Source organism: Peromyscus leucopus, chromosome 19 (genome assembly GCF_004664715.2).
Source record: "Peromyscus leucopus breed LL Stock chromosome 19, UCI_PerLeu_2.1, whole genome shotgun sequence".
Classification (NCBI taxonomy): domain Eukaryota; kingdom Metazoa; phylum Chordata; class Mammalia; order Rodentia; family Cricetidae; genus Peromyscus; species Peromyscus leucopus.
In genome coordinates this window covers 24,588,640-24,608,882 of record NC_051079.1, presented here as the reverse complement: position 1 = coordinate 24,608,882, position 20,243 = coordinate 24,588,640, and the positions used below count along the sequence as shown (strand labels likewise).

Here is a 20,243-nt window from a genome sequence, read left to right as displayed (position 1 = left end):
GTGTAGGTGAGCCAGCCTCAAAGTTGTAAGCATTGGAAAGATGTCCCCATTTCATGTCTGGCGGACCAACCCTACATCTGCCCAGGCCCAGACCCAAGGATATGGCTTGGCCCACTCCATCATCCACCCCATCTATGATCTGCTGGAGCATGTGAAGGGACCTGACCTGCAGACCCAAAGCTGCAGGATCTCCACAACACAGAACAGCAGCAGGATGTGCAGGAGGAGTCCTAGTGAGACCCATCATCGAGAAGGTAGTAGAAACCAGAGGCCTTGAACCAGGCCAATGACTCTGCACTGAACACTTGCAAATAAAGATACATGGACAGAGGGGTTCATGACATGACTCACTGTCACATGGCAGCTTCCATGATGAGATTTTTAAGTTTTTCCCTTACTTTTTTATTTTATTTTTTTTTCCTTTTTTAAATTTTGTCTTATTTGGTGGTGTGCAGAGGCAGCGGGCAGATGTGAAGAGACGGGGAAATAAATGATACCAAGATATATGATGTAAAAGAACATAGAATAAATAAATTTTAAAAAGAAAATAGATTTATTTTATACAATTAAGAAAAGGAAGAGAAAGAGAAAAAAAGAAAAAGAAAAAAGAGAGAGAAGAAAGAAAAGGAAGAGACCATGGACCCTCCTAGGCCATGGAAAAGTAGGATTGGAGCGCAGTGGACAGAAGGTGGTGTAACAACAATACCTCCAGCTGTTGTTGGGAATTTGACTGGAGATAGGGAGCCTTGGTGGAAACAGCTAATGGAGTAGAGGCCCAAAAGGCTGGGCAGTCATAATCTCAGGCATAATCACAGAGTAGAGCCTCAGTGTCCTCCTCATCCTGTCCCCTCACCCCACCCTGCTGTCTGCAGGGGTTAATTCATCCTCTTCCCCTGCTCACTCTTTCTCAGACCCCAAACAGCAAGACTGTGATCCTCTTCCGAGGTGATAAAATGAACCTGGGTTCTCTTCCCCCTCCTAATCCTTTCTTTCGGGTGAAACCCCTCCCTGGTTTTCCACTGGAAACATTTAAAGAATCAAGGCTTCCAGGGGTTACTGATGTTGACAGCCTGTATTACTCTTTCATCTTTAACACCCTTGGGTGGCTCTTTAGGTATCAGCTTTCTGGAGGGTCTTGCTTTAGGTCACATGAAAGGCTAAAGTCACTCGAAGGCTTGCCATGCCTAGAAGGCAGTGAGTTACGCAAAGGCTAAGCTAGCAATGAGCCAACAACAACAAAGGAACTTCTCCCTGCAGGTCCCATCTGGCAGTGTCATCCCCAGGGTGGCATCGCATTCCACTCTCACAGGTCCTTGGACATCAGCAGACTCAGCCAGAGGTCACCACAGAAACATTCCAGTGGTCAAGGCCAAACCCACTCTGTTGACAAAGATGCCCTCAGTGTTCTGAGTCATTGACTCGGGCTTGTCTACTAAGGTGCCATAAGACCTTGGTAAGTTGTGATTTCTCAGGGAGATTCCAGAATACATAGCTCAGCCTGGTTTCCGGTTGTGATGGAGAACTGGGTGATGTAATGCTAACACTGAGGCAAATAGAACTTTTCTAGCCAGGCTCTTCCGTCGATTCCCACTCTAAATTTACTGAATAGAGGTTTAAAGAGCCATGTACTTCAAGGACTTGAACTGGATCTGCCAAAGGATTCCTTGCAGACGTCGTTTAATTATTAAAACAGGATATGTGAAAAGCAAAACCTTGTGTGTAGAAAACAGTTTGTGAATTATTTATGAGAAAGGCCTCTGCCTGCCCCTTCTGCCCTGGGCAGAGTACCTGCCTTTTCTCATGTGACTCCTCAATTATTTACCCCACCTTTCTCTCTCAGATTTCTGGTCTCTCATCATCTTGTAGCGCTCCAAAGTTTTCCGGGTGTTGGCTTAGTTCCCTCCATCCCCTTCCTGAGGGTCTCCCCCCCTACACTCCTCTCCACTGGTCTTGGCCCATCCTGGAGGCAGCCTGAGCAAAGTTCTGGCTCTAAACCTGCGGTCTTCTGTGTAGCTCTGGGAAGAACCAGCTTTGGGCCAGAAGGAACCTTTGCTTTCTCATTGCTAGTCAAATAATGATAGGATACCTTCAAAGGCTGAAGTGTTTACAGAAATAAAAGCAACTTGTATCTCCTGGAATTGTTGCCATGTAGATAAGCAGAATCTAGACCAGATCTGCAGTAACTCTGGCTGTGTTGGTTAGGGGTCAACAGAAGGGCAGCTCTTCTACCAGGTTTGGGTAAGTGGCCATCTCAGATGTGGGCTGATAGGATTTTGAGCAGAAACCCGGCCCAAGGAGGATCAAAAGATAGGTGTGAATTGATAAGTTTTTAAAGGAGGGAGATGTTTATATCAGCAAAGTGCCTCATTCTAAAGCCGTCCTAATTAGCAGGGCCTTGAGACTGTAATCATCCCTTTGCATATAGACAGGTTGTGAGGCTTTGGACAACCCTTAGCAGCCAGACTTGTTGCTGCACTGTAGCCTGGATGGAGGCTTCCTTGGGATTGTAATAATAGGCCCCATGCACCTGTTGGCACAGACACTATAGATTGGTTTTTTAAATTCACAGTAGGGTTTTCTATGGAGAATAGTTCAAATTTTTATTTCTCAGCGCCAGGGTTCATCATTGAACACCAGTTCCATGCTCCTCACTCTTCTAGTCACTGGACTATAGCAGTGCATGGAAACCTGCTCTTGTGGAAGTTCTGTCCATGTATGACTGTCTTCCTCCAAGTACTGAAAGTAGGCCAGGCCCACCCAAGAGCATGGGCAGAGTCAGACTAAGCTAAGCTTTGTGCCTGCTTTTTCTCTCAGAACCTGCTTTCTAGTTTGGAGGCAGAAGCTAAGACAGAGTCAGAAAGGAACCACCTCTGGGTTCTAGGTGGGAAAGGTAGGCATTCATTACATCACTGCTGGGCTCTCGCTTCGGAGCCCTCCTGGTTTGCTGTAGAGTGACGTCATGTGGAGACGAGGTCACTTTTTGGAGGCAGTAAGAGTCTGACCTTTCACATATACATACACAAATACAGGATTTGGTAAGTTAACTAGTAAAATGATTTTTTAAATTGGTGGGGTTTTTTTGTTTTTGTTTTTGTTTTGTTTTGTTTTGAGACAGGGTTTCTCTGTGTAGCCCTGGCTGTCCTAGAACTCTCTCTGTAGACCAGGCTGGCCTCAAACTCACAGAGATCTGCCTGCCTCTACCTCCCAAGTGCTGGGATTAAAGGTGTGTGCTACCACTACCTGACTAAATGGTTATTTAATAGCAATTTAAAATAATAATCTGAGTGCCACAAAATCAGCATGTCTGTTACATCTCAAACTAGGATTTCTAAGACATCTATGTAATTATTGATTTCATTGTAATGAGACATTTTTGTAATCACTTGGGTTCATTGTTAGAAGTCACTCAGCTTATCAGCTATGTGATGATAGAAATAGTCTGCATGGCTGGCATTTAGGCCCCTAGTTGGTGAAGCAGACCTAGGTTAAAGCCTTTGGGAAACTGACTTTCGTACAGATTTTATAATAAATGTCCTCAGATTCAGTCAACATTACAAAAAAAAAAAGGATACTGTCGTTACTTCTCTCCCAGCACTCTTGTAGAACACCCCCGTTCCACCCCACCACCCACCCACCCTGCCCCATCAGCAGGGCTCCTCTTCTAGTCCCTGGTTTCTAATTAAAAGTCAACTCTTTTTTTAGCCTCCACTGGTCCCATTGTGTTTGTACAGCCACAGGAAGTATGGCACTGCTTAGGTGGTGCCATGATGCCAGATTCTTTGTGTTAACAGCTTGTATGTTTGGAGTAAGCTTTGTGACTCATTGCAGCATTAGAATTTTCTGAGGCATGTTTGGCATTAGCAAGAGCTAGGTGCCATTTCCGCTGATTCCCACGCAGGTGCTCATAAATGGTGTTACATGAATGAGAAGTTCTCAAATGTAAGATTACTTTAAAACTTGGGTTGTTTATACACCCTTTCTAGTTACTCAGAAATGCCACTGCCGCTTTTTACTTTTGGTTTTGGCTAGTCACCAGAAGAAGAGCTCTCAGAAGAGGCTTCCTTCCCTGATGGCTATCCTGTACTAAGCAGTGCCTTTGTTGCAGATGGATAATGCACAGGACCTGTTGTCCTTCGGTGGTCTTCAGGTGGTGATTAACGGGCTCAACAGCACAGAACCCCTGGTGAAGGAGTACGCTGCCTTTGTGTTGGGGGCCGCCTTTTCCAGGTGAGCGGCAGGACGGATTGCCATCGGTCTAACTGGCTTGAGGAGAGGTTACACCCATGCCTCTGCCTGCAGGTCAGTGTGGTGCTGATGTGGATGAGGCTTGAGTCAGTCTTTATTCTAAATAGACATTTTCACCCATGCTGTCTTGTTCTGTGATGTCTTCCCCTCCATCTTATGTATAGATGGACACTTGGAAGCAGATCTTAGGCCACATTCTCTTTTTTAGTAAAATTGAATAAAGGGACCGGCCACATATAGTAAGAAGTGAGACGAGAGAGAAGCTCCAGGAGCTGATCCCTTGGACAGTAATGTGAATAAGGGATGGATCTGACCAAGAAAGGCCTTTGGAGGGGGTGTGGCTTCCCCTAGTTGCTAGTGTTAATCCCATCGGTCAAGAATAAGAGCACTACCACAATTTAAAGCCAAATTTGAAGTAAATTTTAATCAAATACTGGCTAAGTTGATGGGCTCTGGCCAGGTCCATCTCTGGTTCCCCAGAAAAATGGCCCCGAATCAAGTTTTACAAGGGCTTAAGAAGGAAAGCCCATAATTCCCATCAGGTCCAGTCAGGGGCAAGCATACATCCTGAGGTACTTCCTGCCTGTGAACCTTCTGCCCACATGTGATCAAGCCCATCCAGCACAGATGGGTCAAACAAGCTTGTTTAGGGGAATGAAAATGTGGCTTGTTATCTCCCATAAACAGTAGACTCCAGAATTTCTGGAACTATCTGTCCTTGGGCAAGGGACTTGCAGAGCGGGAGAATTTTTGTTTTGTGGATCACCTAGGCACAGTAATTAAAACTTAAGATATAACTTTGGCTCTCACAATAGAACCAATTAACATGCAGTCAGGTTATTGCATTCTCTAGAGAGAGTCTTTTTAGCATTTCAGTTAGTCTGTCTTTGCTGGAAAACTTACAAGGCAAGATGAGCAGCAGACACCGTGAAAGAATGGATGTGGAGAAATACGTTGGTATCAAGTCATTGTATTCACTTAAAAAGATCAGTATATCTCTATACTGTCTTTATGTCCATTTAAAAAATCTGCTCATAAGGTCATCTATATTCCTAAAATAGGGAACAGATAGTCTGATTCTTGCCTCAAGCGTCCTAACTGTTAATGTTGCCTTGCTTAGATAGTTTGTGGTGAGGTGGGAGAAAGGCTGATCTCAATGCCATTGTGGAGTTTGTTTGGCAAGACTTTGCCTTTTTATCCATTCTTACACTTATTTAATCAGAATCTCAATCTGATCCTTTCTTTTCATAGCAAAATGAAGGACAGTTGTCTGGGGGAGAGGCTAAGAGCAAGCCAGCCTTTGCTCCCTTATCACTGCCACCTCAGGTCTAGTTGTCCTGAGTGGAGTGCTGTAGACGCTTAGGCTCGGACTTCCAGGACAGCTCCATCTCTGTCGGTCTCACTTTCCAAAGCCAAAGTGTTTCCAAAAAGCCCAGAGGGATCTCCTGTCCAGCCACTGGACACAGTTGTGGTTCCAGTCCAGGGTCTCACCCTCACAGGGCTGTAGAGATTTGAGAACCTAGGTCCACTGTTTGCTTCTCAAGCCAGAAGTGAACTAACTCAAATGCTAACCCCTTCATCTAGACTCACTTTTGAAATCTCTGTCTTATTCCAAAATATTTCCAGTATGAATGTGATATGCTACATATCCCTTGCCATTGCTTCTGGAAATAGATTCTGGAGAAACAGTAGCATCCTCATACCACTTCCTTGTTAAAGGGGACTCAGTGACTTGAGAAGCATGCATTTAGACATTCTTAGCAAACCAGACCTCGCCCACATGCTGTGCCAGTATGTGGTATTCTGATGACATCTCCATGACTGAACTATGTTAGTGTAAGACCATACTAGTGTTCACACAGCATCACTAATATTAATAGAAACAAATATAAAATATTGCTATTTAATGTTTTGATGGCAAGCGCACTACTGTAGTCAAAATGTTCTAGCTGGGTTTTTGATAGCTCACTGGAGGGCTGTCACAGTGACAGCATGGTATGGCGCCAGAGCTTTTGGAAGCCAGCAGCAGGCTTCTAAACACCAGGAAAATGTCAAGGTTTATGTAGAGAGAAGCTTGACACAAGGAAGACTATTTCTGTGCAGAGAGGCTGGCTTCAGTGTATTGTCTGATATGCATTACTTACTTATGATGTCCTAAGTAAGATGAGTCTGCACCTCCCTCACTGTTGGAGACTCCATCAGAGGTGCAGTTGCAGTGATTAGATAAGCTTGCTCTTTGCTCAAAGGACATTCTAGAAATAACATCCTGGAATCATGCGTTTGTAGGCAACCTTTTGAACCGGGAACAATAATTGGTGCCCAGTGCCTTTCATAAAGGTGAATAGCAAATAAAAATATATAATAAGCACTTGCCCATAATAGCGTGGCGTCCACATCATCATTACCTCATCACGGTGGGTCCTTTTTTAATATCAGTTTTCCTTCAGGGCAATTCTTGCATCATTTATTTCTATAGTACGAGCCCTGGCATCTCTAGTTTGTTAAGGTGTTTATGTTTCATCCCGTCTCTTGCTGCTAATGTTGCTGCTTCAGGGAGTGTTTGTATGCCTACCTGGGTTAATTGCTTGATAAGTTCTTTCATGCACATTTCTGTGGATGAAGAGATCTCTTCCCCAATGTTAAACATCAATTATTCCAAGATCAAGAAAAAGGATGGCAGAAACATAATTGACATGGCTACTGAAATCAAATTTGTTCCTTTATTTAAACATGATTAACACCCAATTGAAGGTCACACATACTCATTTTCTGCTGTGTATTGCCCATATATAATAAGGTAGGTGAAGTTCTGTGTGAGTTATGCAGAAATGTGTATGCTGACCATTAGCAGATTCATATTTTCATAGCTACTTTCTTTTAAAAGCCCCTTTCTTCTTCAAGTAAGTGATTTTCATTGGCCTTTCGTGACCTGATTTCATTCCACAGTAGCACCTGTTAATGTCTGTCTACAATCCGACCTACCAGAGTCTCAGACAAGTCCTTTGTGCGTCTGTAGAAAAGACATTTTAGAAAGCCTTGTGCATTTCAGAAGCCATACAGCTTTCTGTAATTTGGTTTGGCTTCTTCCCAGCAAACTGGTTGGCTGCTTTTCTTTCCCATCTTCTCTTTGTAAGCCTCTACGTTGAGCTGACCAGAGTTAAACTACTCAGAAGCTGGTGTGATCGCTCCAGTGAGACTGACTGCTGTTCACACCTCCCCTTCTCGTGCATGTGTTGTTTTGTATCTGTCTTTAATGACCCATGAAGCCCGAGGCTGTTTAGTCTTAACAATAAAAACCTGGAGTCAGATATTAGGGTGAACGCTGAAAGATCAGCAAAGCTGAAAGATCAGCAAAGTGGAGCAGCCGCCACCTAGAGATTTCTTACCTCTAGAATCCCCAGACTGAATGGGCGTCAGATCCCGTCTCCACCTGCCTTATATTCCTGTCTCCACCTCCCAGTGCTGGGATTAAAGGCATGTGCCACCCAAGTGCTGGGATCTAAGGCATGAGATCCCATGTGCCGGGATCAAAGGTGTGTGTTGTTGGTATTTTATTCTTTGTGGGGACCTGCCATCCAGCTCCCAAATAAATCACACACAGAGGCTTATTATTACTTATGAATACCCAGCCTTAGCTTGGCTTAGTTTCTTGCCAGTTTTTCTTATTATCCCTTCTACCTTGTTTGCCTCTGGGCCTTTTCTTTTGTATTCCTGTATACCTTTCTGTGTTTCTTACTCTGTGGCTTGCTGTGTAGCTGAGTGACTGGCCCCTGGAGTCCTCCTCCTTCTCTGGCTCCTTGCTCCTTTTCTATTCCCCAGTTTTCTCTATTAATTCTTTCTGCCTACCAACCCTGCCTATTCTTTCTCCTGACTTGCTATTGGCTGTTTAGATCTTTATTAGACCATCAGGTGTTTTAGACAGGCACAGTAACACAGCTTCACAGAGTTAAACAAGTGCATCATAAACAAAAGTAACACACCTTAAAATATTCTACTACAGGCGTGCACCACTACCGAGCATCTCTGTTTCTCTTTTAGACTGGTTCAATCTCATGTAGCCCAGAGTGGCCTTGAACTCCTGATCTTCCTGCTTCTTCCTCCCAAGTGCCATATTAAAGGTATATGCCACCACTGTCTGGCCTCTATGGTTAACTAGTGGCTAGCTCCACCCTCTGATCTCCAGGCAAGCTTTATTTGTCAGAACACAAACAAAATGTCACACAACAGACCCATACTCATATTTACACATGTATGAATTTTTATACATTTACAAAAGTTCATATGTAATGCTTTTGAGTTGTCCATAGTGTGTCTGATGTAATGAAACTTAACCGAGTACATAAAGGGATGTACATGGATTATCAGCCCTAGAGGGGGTGTTCTCCTTGGCATCTTCTTTGGAACCTCCCTGGCAGATTTGGGGTTGTAGACATTGGAGAAGGGATATGCTCCCTAGCATTGCATATGCCTCCCATGCTCTGTTGCCTGTGTTCTTCCCAGTGTTTCCCTAATTAATTTTTAAATGATTTTTTTAGATTATTGTATGTATGAGTACTTTGTCCACATACATGTATGTGTGCTACATGCATATCTGGTGCCCATGGAGGTCAGAAGAGGGCTTCAGATTCCCCCGAACTGGAGTTATGGATGGTTGTGAGCTGTCATGTGGGTGCTAGGAACTAAAGCTGGATCCTCTGGAAGAGAGATAAGTGCCTTAACCATGGAGCCAGCTCTCCAGCCCTATTTACCAATTAATTTTCAACTATTTGGCCAGTTTCTTATTATCATGACCCATCTCTGTCGTTAGGCTTCAATTCCTAGGTTGTTTCTGTCCCTGCACCCCTCAGTGAAGTTCTGTGCTGGGCTGTGTCTTTTCCTTTCTCTTCCTAGTGGCTTGCTTTGTGGGCTCACTTGGGACCAACATTGTCAGTTTCATTGACCATTTGTTTTACTTCCTGTCATCTAGTAGATAACTTGGAAATTTATTTCCTCTTTTCTTTCGGTATCTCTTGGTGTTCAGCCGCCATGTCTCTTATGTCTTAGGTCTCCATCATTCCTCTGGACATGCTTGTTGTCCCTGTTGTGGACTGACTGTACACTCCGTGTGTTTTCCCATCACAGCCTGTGTTCCTCGCTCTTTTCCCCTCTAACGCATCTTCCTCCTAGTCCACCAAGGTATTCACTATATACTGACTCTGTTTTGCCTCCACACAACTTAGCAATGTTTATTTTCCCTCCCCTCATTTCCAGACTTCTTGAAAGAATAAATAAAATAGGATACCAATGAGCTGCATTACGTTAATATACTCAAACCCACTATTTACAATCTGGTTTCTGTTTCTCCATGCATGAAAATTATCAAGATGACTTTGCCTTCACTGACACCTATCTCAGTCAACAGTATTTATTAGCTGTGACATTCCTTGGAAACTATACGTCATTATACTCTCTTGTCCATAAATGAGTGTGTTGCCTCCTTTTTTTCTGGGCTGGTGATCCAACCCAGGGCTTCACACATACCAGTCACGTGCTCTACTACTGAGCTACATCCCCAGTCCACCTTTTCTTCTATGGCAGCATCATTCCTCTGCTGTCTTCCAACTGGAGCTACTCACCAAGATTCTTCCAGTCTTGTCCTTTCTGCTTCTCTGCTAGTAACTCTTTCTCTTCCTGTGGTTTCAAATACCCTCTAATTGTGAGTCACAACAAAGTCTACATTGAAGTCCAGTCCTTTTCCTGAGATTTCCTCATCCTAGATTCCACCATACTGATTGAACCTGACACTTGAAGAGAAAATTGAATTCATTATTGGTTGTTTTTTGTTTGTTTGTTTGTTTTTCCACAAACTAGATTTTTCTTCCCACATTTTCTTTTCATCTGTTCTTGTCACAATGATTGTAGTTACTCCAACTTGAAACTTTGGAATGCTATTTGAGTCTGTACTCTCCCTTCCTTCGCTCTCCTGCCGGTAAACAGGGCTTGCACGTTTCATCTCCCTATCGATATCTCCTGAACCGTTTTTCTTCTTCATTGACTTTAGAGAATCTTGTCCAGAGTGAGAGCTCCTTCTCCTGTGCTAGGAGATGAGCCATGACTACCTAAACCCAGCATGGTAATCACTTTCTCTATGGATGTGGATTGACTTAGAGATGGGCACACGGTTCGGTTCCGACTGATGCAGCATAGAGAGACATTAGTTAGAAAGCTTCTGGAAGGATTTTGCTTCTTAAGTCAAAAGCTCAGAGGGAGGCCTCACCCATTGCTTCTTGCCTTGACTGCCTCTATCCTGGAGCCCCAGCAGCTGCCTGGGACCAGTGAGATGATTATCAGCCAGGAAGCTGAGGATGATAGAGAGAAGAAAGGAGAAGCCTGCCTCCTTCCTGATGGTGTACACACACTATAGTGGTATTTGGACATACTCATTTTCAGCCTTTCTTGTGAAAGGTAGTTGAATGTCTTTTTTTAAAATCACAGTTAATTTCTGAACTGATCCTTGTAACTGACCTTACATTCATATTGATAAATTTCCAAAATCCCTCTCAGATTTTTAAGTCTATTATATTCCTTCTGCTTCTTCAGGGTACTTGTCTCAGTTTGCCGTTCTGGAGTTGTTTGCTTCTCTACGTGGACTCCTTACTGGATAGCACTGGAAAGGACAGGCAACTTTACACTTGAACTTTGCTAGCTCTTTGTTATATAACATAGGGCCTGGCATTAACTGGATGGTCAGGAAATAATTATTGGAAGAGTAAATGAAGAAACAAATGAATGGAAATGAGTTATTTCTGAGATAATGAATGCAGCTGAGTGGAGAGTGTGCTTTTTATTATTAATGATGTAATAGTGGATGATTCAGATCCCACACCTTGACCCTTTAAAACCTAAGGCCTGGGAAATGAGTGTGTTACCCCACTGGCTGAAGGCCCAGAACATAGACAACTAGAGATTAGGATGAGGTCAGACGTTGGAGTTGCCAGCATTTAAATAAAAGTTTAAATGTGACCCATAGTACTAATCTGACATTTTGCCTCAAGTTCTTAATTTTCCACACTCCTCCAGTGACAAGGGAGTTAGGTGCTCACAGCCTGTCTCTAATAAATTGATTAGTGTAATAACCAGGACTGGCCCGGGCGATTGGAGAGCCATGGCTCCTAAGCTGCATTCAAAATCTAGTTAGTGTTTTTCAGATGACAATTAATGACAAATGGAAATGAGCTCTAAGCCTGACCAGCTGCCTGGAGTTCTGAAGAAATCAAGACTTCATTCTGGGGAACGAGGCACTATTTGCTTAATGAACTTGTCCTCTCAAATTTCATTGGAATCGGTCTCTGATGTGCTCCTGCCTCCTCCACGTTCTTCTTTGCTGCCTGCAGACTTTTCACTGTTGAGTACTTCTTTTCATTTCTTCCTTCCATGGCCCCAGCCCACACGTTCTTTTCTTTATCTTCACTTTTATTAGCATCTGTTGCCTGGACACCTAAACTGACTCTGTAATACATTGACTTCTTCGGCGCTCACTAATTCTCTTGTTTATTTCCTCAACAAAAATGAGGAATGGGAACCCAAGTCCACAGCACTTTACAGAATGTAAGTCTACATGGCAGCTTCAAGAATGAATGGTCTGACACAAAAACTAAAATCACTAAAAATCAGAGGAAAATGGAGTCACCTAGAGCAGGGGACTTATTGTCTATACTTCATTTTGTTTGTTTCTTTCTACTAAGTATAAGTTATTTTTGTAATTAAAGCAGTAACAAAACAAAGCAGAGTAGACCTAGGAGATTTCTTTATCTAATAATTTTTCCAAGAATCCAAATACCTGGAAATGCTAGATTAAATATTTAAATGTTTCTTTACATGCTCACTTCAGCAGTCAAGAGATGGTAGGACAGTTTCTTTGCATAACTTCAGAGGAAATCAGTAACATCAAACCTTTCTGTGGCGACTCTGCAAGAAAGTACAGAAATCCTAAATCCAAATAAAATTGAAATCCTAGGAGGCACAGAAAACTGGAATGGGCAGTTACCTCAGGGACATTGCCATCCTCTAGTGCTGAGAGCTTCCGGTTTCAGCTCAGAAGTTACAGGGGACAAAATTTAGGACCTCCGAATGAGAGAATAGAAAAATGAAATCTTCTAGTCAAAAGTTGCTGTTCAGCCAGGCAGTGGTGGCGCACGCCTTTAATCCCAGCACTCGGGAGGCCGAGGCAGTTGGATCTCTGTGAGTTCGAGGCCGGCCTGGTCTACAAAGTGAGTTCCAGGACAGCCAAGGCTGTTACACAAAGAAACCCTGTCTCAAAAAAAAACAAACAGACAAACAAAAAACAGCAACAAAAAAGGAGTTGTTCATTTGGCTTTGAGTACAGAGAGAGATGTTCCCAGGCCTGGTCTGGAATCCACTTCTATTGAGGACCACACACCTTTTATATTCTGAAAATGAACCCCTAGTTTGAGCTATGATTGTTAAATGTATATACAGGTGGTTCTAGTAACTTCATGCCTGTACCTTGTATCATTAGTTAAAAGTATCTTTGCTCCTATGAAGTTATTTATGTCTTAAAGTTTGCTATTTAATACATCCACTAGCCTTGTATTTTGGGGGATATATCTTCTTCCTCTTTCTTTCAGTCTTTATTAACATTATATTCTAGATACATCTTTTATTCTACAGCATGTAGTTAGACTTTGTGTGTGTAGATATGTGTATGTGGTATGTTTTACTTTTCTGTTGCTGTGAAGAGATCATGACTTATAAAAGAAGGCATTTAACTGGGGCTTGCTTACAGTTTCAGAGGGTGAGTCCATGACCATCATGGTGGAGAACATGGCGGCAGGCAGGCAAGCATGGTTCTGGAGCCGTAGCTAAAGCTTTCATCCTGATTTGCAAGTTGGAAGCAGAGAGATAGAGTGACTAGGCCTGGCATGGACTTTGAAACTTCCAAGTCCACCCCAGTGACATGCCTCCTTCAACAAGGCCACGCCTCCTAATCTTTCTGAAAACAGTTACACCAAGTGGGGGAGGGGAGAGCAAGCATTCAAATATGGGAGCTTATGGGCCATTCTTACTCAAATGGCCGCACGCTGTAAATGTGTTTGTGCATTCTTGTGTGCACAAACTCTCACTCTTATGCCTGTGGAGGCTGGAGTTTGACCCTGGGTGTCTTCCTCAGTGGTTCTCAGCTGTATTTTTATTTTTAAGATCAATTTATTTTATTTTGTGTAGGTGAATGTTTTATCTGCCTATACACATGCAGCACATGTACCTGGTGCTCTTGGAAGTCAGGAGAAGGCTTTGGATCCCATGGAACTGGAGGGACACAGTTGTGAGCCACCTTGTAGGAGCTGGGAATTGACCCCAACAGAGCTCTTAACTGCTGATCCATCTCTCCAACCTTCCACTTCATTTTTTTGAGACAGAGCCTCATGTAGACCAGGCTGTCTTAAATTCTGTCTGTAGCTGAGGGTGGCCATGAACTTGTGGTCTTCCCGTCTCCACCTCTGAGGGCTGGGGTTGCAGACATGTACCACCAGGACGAACATATTGCCAGTTTTGTGATTTTTGCCTTCTAAGAGCAGTTAGTTTTACAATTTTTTAAAATGTTTTTATTCATATCTAATTATCAGCAAATTTCATCATTATATGTCCAAGTATGATTTGTTTTACTATGTCCTCTTTGGCTCTCATGTGCTATTTTAATCTGCAGACTTCAGCTATGGAAATTTTCTGGTTTATTACCAGTGCTGTGCGCTTCATTGGCTCTCCCCCATACTCTCTATTTGCGGATGATATTAGGCCATCTGCTTCTACCATCTCTCAAGTGTTCTTCCTTCCTCCTTTTCCCATGTCAGATGGATAATGTGCTGACATCATAACAAAGTTTGAGGAGACACATCTCACACAATAGCATGAAAACCCAGTCATCGCACTTAGAAAACAAAAAGATCTCTGTAAGTGTCTTTGTCTTTATGTCTTTCTGGATGATTTCATTCACTTGACAGATTTTTTTTTTCTTAAGTGTGTTTAATGTGTTTATCACATCCATGAAGTTTTTAGTATTAGATGACTGTATTTTTCACTTCTGGGAGTTTCCTGCTAATTATTGCTTCAATTGAATTGAAAATTTCACTATGTAGCATTTTGATTATTGTTCAATTAAAATGATTTAAATTTTTATTGTGATTTCTTTGATTCATATGTAATTATATTTCTCAATTTCCAAATACAGTGGAAAGTTTCTAGTCAGTGTTTTTGTTATGAACATTGAGGTTGTAGCCGGATAACTGCCCTTAATTACTAGTCATTTGAAATAGATTGAGATTTTCTATATGATTAGTTTTCTATTATGGTTTGGATGAATGCCCCCTAAAGGTCTGTGTATTAAAGGCTTGGGCAACAGGATGGCACTCTTTGGAAGTAGTCAACCCTTCATGGGGGCAATGCCTTTGACATGTTCCCTGGAAGTGGATTGTGGGACCACATGCAGTCTCTGCTTGCTTCCTGGCTCGTAAGTTCAGTGGTTTGCTCCACTTACATGTGCCTTGTGCTTACCAGAGACCGAGAGCAGTGGTGGACTGGGACGTCCAGAATTATGAATCAGAATATCCCTTTTCTCTTTATAAATTGACTCCCTTGGACATTTCATTATGATAATGTGACTGACTAATAGTGTAAATTCTTCTTTTATAAATGTCCTGAGTATACATGTATAACAAGAATGTACGTTCAGTTCTCTGAGAACAGAGTATCTCCGTCTCACTTAACCCCCTTCCTTCCACATGTGTTAAGACTTGGTGAGAGTGTAGAAACAGTATGCACTTTATGCCAACCATGGTTCATATTGTGAAGTCTTACTTTCCTTGCCCTGGCTAGCCAAATGGAACAGCACTGTTGTTCTCCTGAGCAGCAAGCCCAGCCCCCAGTCACAAGGCAGTCGTGGATAATCAGCAGTTGTTCACGTTGTGACTTAGCTGATTGTTAATATGGTTATTAAGTACATTTTTAAAATTTAGAACAGGTTTGTTAAAATGTAAGCCAAACCTATATATAAGTCAAACCTATGTGTGTGTGTTATACATATATGTATACATGTATATATATGTTTACATATTTATTATGTACATACTACATGTAGAAATGCACACATTGTGTAAGGTGTCTAATTCCATTTCTGTAAAAATGTCATAGTTTTGTTCTTCAATGAGTCTTTTCTTTGGCTATGGAACTCTAGAGATGGCATTTACTTTAACAAGTAGCTTGCATTCTCCTGTGCCTTCCTTCCATTGTTCCTGTTGAAAGACGCTTTCCCATATCTAATCTTAAGACTTTCTCTAGAAGTTTCTGTTAGTTTTCATGACTACATGTGTAGTTGTAACTAATACATATTTCCTTCTTGAAATTTGTTAAACTTCTTCAGTCTGAATGTGTTTCTTTCATCTTTCTAGATTATCCCTAGCCATCTTGAAAATATCACTTCTGTGTTTCTCTTATTCCTGGGGCTCCCACTAACTGTATGTTGGGCCTTCTTTCTTGGTTGTCCTGTGTTTTAACGGGTTTCCTTAGTTTCTTTCTGTAGCATATCCCTGCTGCAGTCTGGATAATTTTGTGTGGCTTGTTTTTCTGTTTACTTATATTCCCTCCGCTGTGTCAAATCTACTGTGGAATCTGCCCATTAAATATTTAGCCATGGGCTTATAATTCTAATTTTAGAAGTTTTGTTTCTGTTTGCCGGAATCTGGTGTCTTTTTCATAGCTTCTTGTTCACTGTGCACACTGGCGAGGCTGCCTGCGTGGAGGGCAGTGAGCACAGGCCTCCTGTTACGGCCAGCTCTGCAGCCGCCGTCCCCCCATGCGATCTCCCCCTTGTGCTTATTCTTCCCTTCTGCTCACTTTTTGTTGGCTTGCTTTTGTCCTTTTGGTGTTTGAGACGGTCTGGACCTGTAGCTCAGGCTGTCTTTGAACTCACTATATAGCCCAGGATGGCCTCCGACTTGCAGCTGTTCTTGGTGTTGGAATTGTAGGCCTGTGCAGCCACACCTGACCAAAATCACTCTCTCCAACCTTCCCGTGCTACTTCCCAATGAGAACACTAAAAGATAGACACCATGTTTTGTTTTTTTCAAAAGATAGATGTGTCTGCATATTATTGGAAACGGCCATTGGCTATTGATAGAAACAAACAAAGCCCAAGAATCAAACAAAAATCAAATGCCACTAGCTACATTACTGAAGTCTTATTATTTCTAGTATCTATTCAGTTGTTTGTTTTTTTTTTAACTTACCTGATCATAATATCTACAAGCAATGTTAAACCCTGTTTTAACTGCAGTGGTTCTAACAGGCACTTTTATTTATATCTGTTCTTGACAAGAATGTTTCTATGTGTTTAATGATAGGGCATGATGCTGGCATTTAATTGTGTTTGTGTGTGTGCTTTATCTGTATATGTGTTTATATTTGCTTAGGTAGGTATAATAAGGTTTGTATGTGTGTGCGAGCACACATCAGTTTCACTTTCATCAAGGGGCTGTATTAGGAATGTATGGTGAATTTTATTTATTTTCCCATCAATTATAATATAATACACTTCTATGCCTTCTTTTTGGTGAGCTTACTTGTATATCATCTAACAGAGAATCGTCCCTACATTTTTGTAATGAGTGTTCTTGCTCCTTGTACTTGTTGTATACTGCTACTTAACAAGTGACTACAGACTTAGGGATTGTAAACACTGCACAGGTATTCCGTCACAGTCTCTGTGGGTCAGGAGTTCACATCTGATTTAACTATGTCCTCTGAGCTTGTGTAGCCCAGAGTGTCTCCTGAAGCTTGAGTCTTAGGTGGGATTTGATGGGGAAGCATCTTCCTCTGAGCTTGTGTGATTGTGAGCAGAATTCAGTTCTTTATAGATTGTCAGACTAACGGCATGCTTTGTTCTTGCTGAAGTTTCTCCTTGTCACATGTCACCTCACTAACCTGCTCACACCATGCCAGTTTGTTTCTTCAAATAGTCAGTGGGCTGTGTCAAAGACTCAGTGGGTGGAAGTGTTTGCTGTGGAAACCCAGGAGCCTGAGTTTGATATCCAGGACCCACGCTGGAAGGAGAGAACCAACTCCTAAAAGTTGTCCTTGCTTATCACATACGTATGCTTACACACACACACACACACACACACACACACACACACACACACACTAAAATTTTTAATTAAAAGGCATCTTTTTTAAAAAGCCACTAAGGAATAGCATTTCTCAGCAAGACAGATATGTGTGCTTGTGTGTGATGGTGCATGTATGTGTGCAGTGTACATCTATGGCTGTGGAGGCCATTGGTAACCTTGAATGTTCTTGATCAGGAGTTATCCACCTTGTTTCTTGGGATAGTATCTCACTAACATCCCTGGGACTCACTGATGAGGCCAGTGAGACCCAAGGAGCCTCCTGTCCCCACCTCCCAGCACTAGGATTATGTGTGTGCCACCATGAGTAGTCATGTGCTTGCTAGGTATCAAGTCCAGGCTCTCCTGCTTACAAAGACCGTTAGTCTTTGCAGCATAATCACAGACATCTTGTCACCTTTACTATGTTCTGTTAGTTAGAGGCAAGGCACACATCATACTCTAGATAGGGATGTATGGTTTCAATCTATACATTATGAATTTGGCTGCAAGTGATAGAAAATGGCATAAATAAAATGTTTATTTCTTTCCCATGTAACAACTTTAGGTCAGATGCCCAGGGTAGGTGGTAGCTCTTCCTCAGGTAGACCCTGGGGTCTTCAGTTCCTTCCAGTCACACTATGGTGCCATGTCTGAGAAGTTTCCTTTTCCTCCAGAGGTCAAGGAAGCAGAGAGCTATAGACGAGAGTCCCTTGAGAGTCTCTTGGGGAGGGTACCAGAGCCCATCAACACTTCGGATTGTGTCATATTGGCCCAAACTAAATCATGTGGCCAGCCCTAGCTGCCAAGGATTTGAGAAAGAAATGAAGTCTTTATTTGTTCAGCAAAAATTCTACTGCCGTGGAGGCATGCAGAGACAGGTCATGGGCGCCACTGAGGGTTCCTCCTGCGTGTAGCTTTGAGTAAAATAAGGGCTGTTTGTTCTGTGCTTTGAAAAAAAGTCATAGAGTTACCTGGTTTTTGAAATTTGAAAAGATAAGGCATTATCAGTGACTCAGCTTCTTCTTCTTCTTCTTCTTCTTCTTCTTCTTCTTCTTCTTCTTCTTCTTCTTCTTCTTCTTCTTCTTCTTCCTCTTCCTCCTCCTCCTCTTCCTCCTCTTCCTCCTCCTCTTCCTCCTCCTCTTCTTCCTCTTCTTCCTCTTCCTCTTCTTCTTCTTCTTCCTCTTCTTCCTCTTCCTCTTCCTCCTCTTCCTCTTCCTCCTCTTCTTCTTCTTCATCTTCATCTTCTTCATCTAGTGCCAGTGTATTTTTATTTTTGTAGTACTGGGAATTGAACCCAGGGCATTGTCTATGCCAAGTACATGTTCTACCAGTATAAGGGTTCATCTTCATCATCAACCCTTACTGGATTTGGAATCACCCAAAAGATGCACCTCTGGGTGGTGTCTGTGAGAATGTTTGTAGAGAGACTGAACTGAGGAAGACCCCCACAGAATTTGGTGGTAGCATCCATTGGCGTGGGAGAATGTAAGCTAAGCGTCAATATCCATCTTTCTGCTTCCTGACTGCAGACACAGTGTGACTACAGCCATATCTTCCCACTGCGATGGGCGTAAGCTGTAAACCAGACATTCCCCCCTCAGAGGCTGCTGCTTCTCTCTTCTTCTAGAGTTGGGGGCAGTGAGGACTTTCCATATAATATGGCATCTAGTCACTGTAACCACCTGAGGTAACAGTGTCCTGGCTTGACAGAGAAGGACATTATCCAAAGGCCCACAGGTAATTTATGGAAGAGTTAACTGTAAACTCAGATGACCAAACCCATGTTCTTCTGTAGTGTGAAGATCTGACAGACTGTTACAGAGAGGTACGGATGCTCCTCTGAGTGTTGGAATGAGGTCTCTTGGGTCCTTATTGGTTATATAACATTTGAATCTGATATTGGGAGATTATGGAGAATAATATGAAGAGAGAAGAGTTGGAATTTCTTATAGAACCCAAAACCACAAGCCCAGGCATGGCACCGCCCCTAATGGGCTGGGCCCTGCCCCATTCATCACTAATTAAGAAAATGCCCTTCAGGTTTGCCTGCAGCCCAATCTCATGGAGGCAGTTTCCCCGATGGAGGCTCTTTCCTCTCTGGTGACTCTAGCTTGTGTCAAGTTGACATAAAACCAGCCAGCGCAGGAGGTGGCTGTGAACCACTCTTAGACTAAGCCTCATTAGCAGCTTGATCATTGTAGGCTCTCCCCATTGGAGGTCAGCACTGAAAACAGGCTGACCAGCCTCTTGGGGGGCTAGGGACGTAGCTCAGGTGGTGATGTGCACCAGGACCTGAGTTCAGATCCTCAGCACCGTGTAAAAAGCCAGGATATGGCATTGTGGGTCTGGAAACCCAGTGCTGGGGAGCACACACAGGAGGATCCCAGGCTTGCCAGCCAGCCAGCTTAGCTGAATTAGGTGGACTCCAGGATTAGTGAGAGACCTTGTCTCAAAAAAAGGGCACACACACACACACACACACACACACACACACACACACACACACACCATGTGGGAAGAAAGAAATAACCCTGATTTGACTGGAGCAAATATGTCTTTATAAACACCATGTCCCTTCTGAGAGGCATTTCTCTGGTATTGAAGTCACAAGGCCGTACGTGGGACTCTGGCGTTGCACTTTGGAGCCTCCCCTCACACCCTTCTGAAGGTTTTGTTTGTTGAATTCTGATCAGCTGAAAGTTTCTCTCCCAACTCCAGTCCTGCTGGTAACAGTATCCATTACTGAGAGAGGGGAATGGTAAAGGCCAGGGAGAGGGCAGTAATTGAAAGATGGCAGGAAATACTGACCCTGTGCCCTACTGATCAGCAGCGTGCTTTCCA

General features: G+C 42.9%; 1 protein-coding gene and 1 non-coding gene across 3 annotated transcripts in view; one reads left to right on the top strand and one right to left on the bottom strand.

Annotated features, from left to right (window-relative positions):
• Sil1 (SIL1 nucleotide exchange factor) overlaps positions 1-20,243 on the top strand; it is a 238,878-nt gene that overhangs the window by 179,869 nt on the left and 38,766 nt on the right. For both annotated transcript variants that reach the window (XM_028886778.2, XM_037197073.1), the window contains exon 7: positions 4,106-4,227. In XM_028886778.2, the coding sequence (XP_028742611.1) occupies positions 4,106-4,227 (122 nt within the window). The remainder of the gene's footprint in view (positions 1-4,105; positions 4,228-20,243) is intronic.
• On the bottom strand, positions 14,088-14,188 carry LOC114705147. Its single transcript, XR_003736355.1, has one exon. It is a non-coding gene; the product is annotated as a small nucleolar RNA U13 (small nucleolar RNA).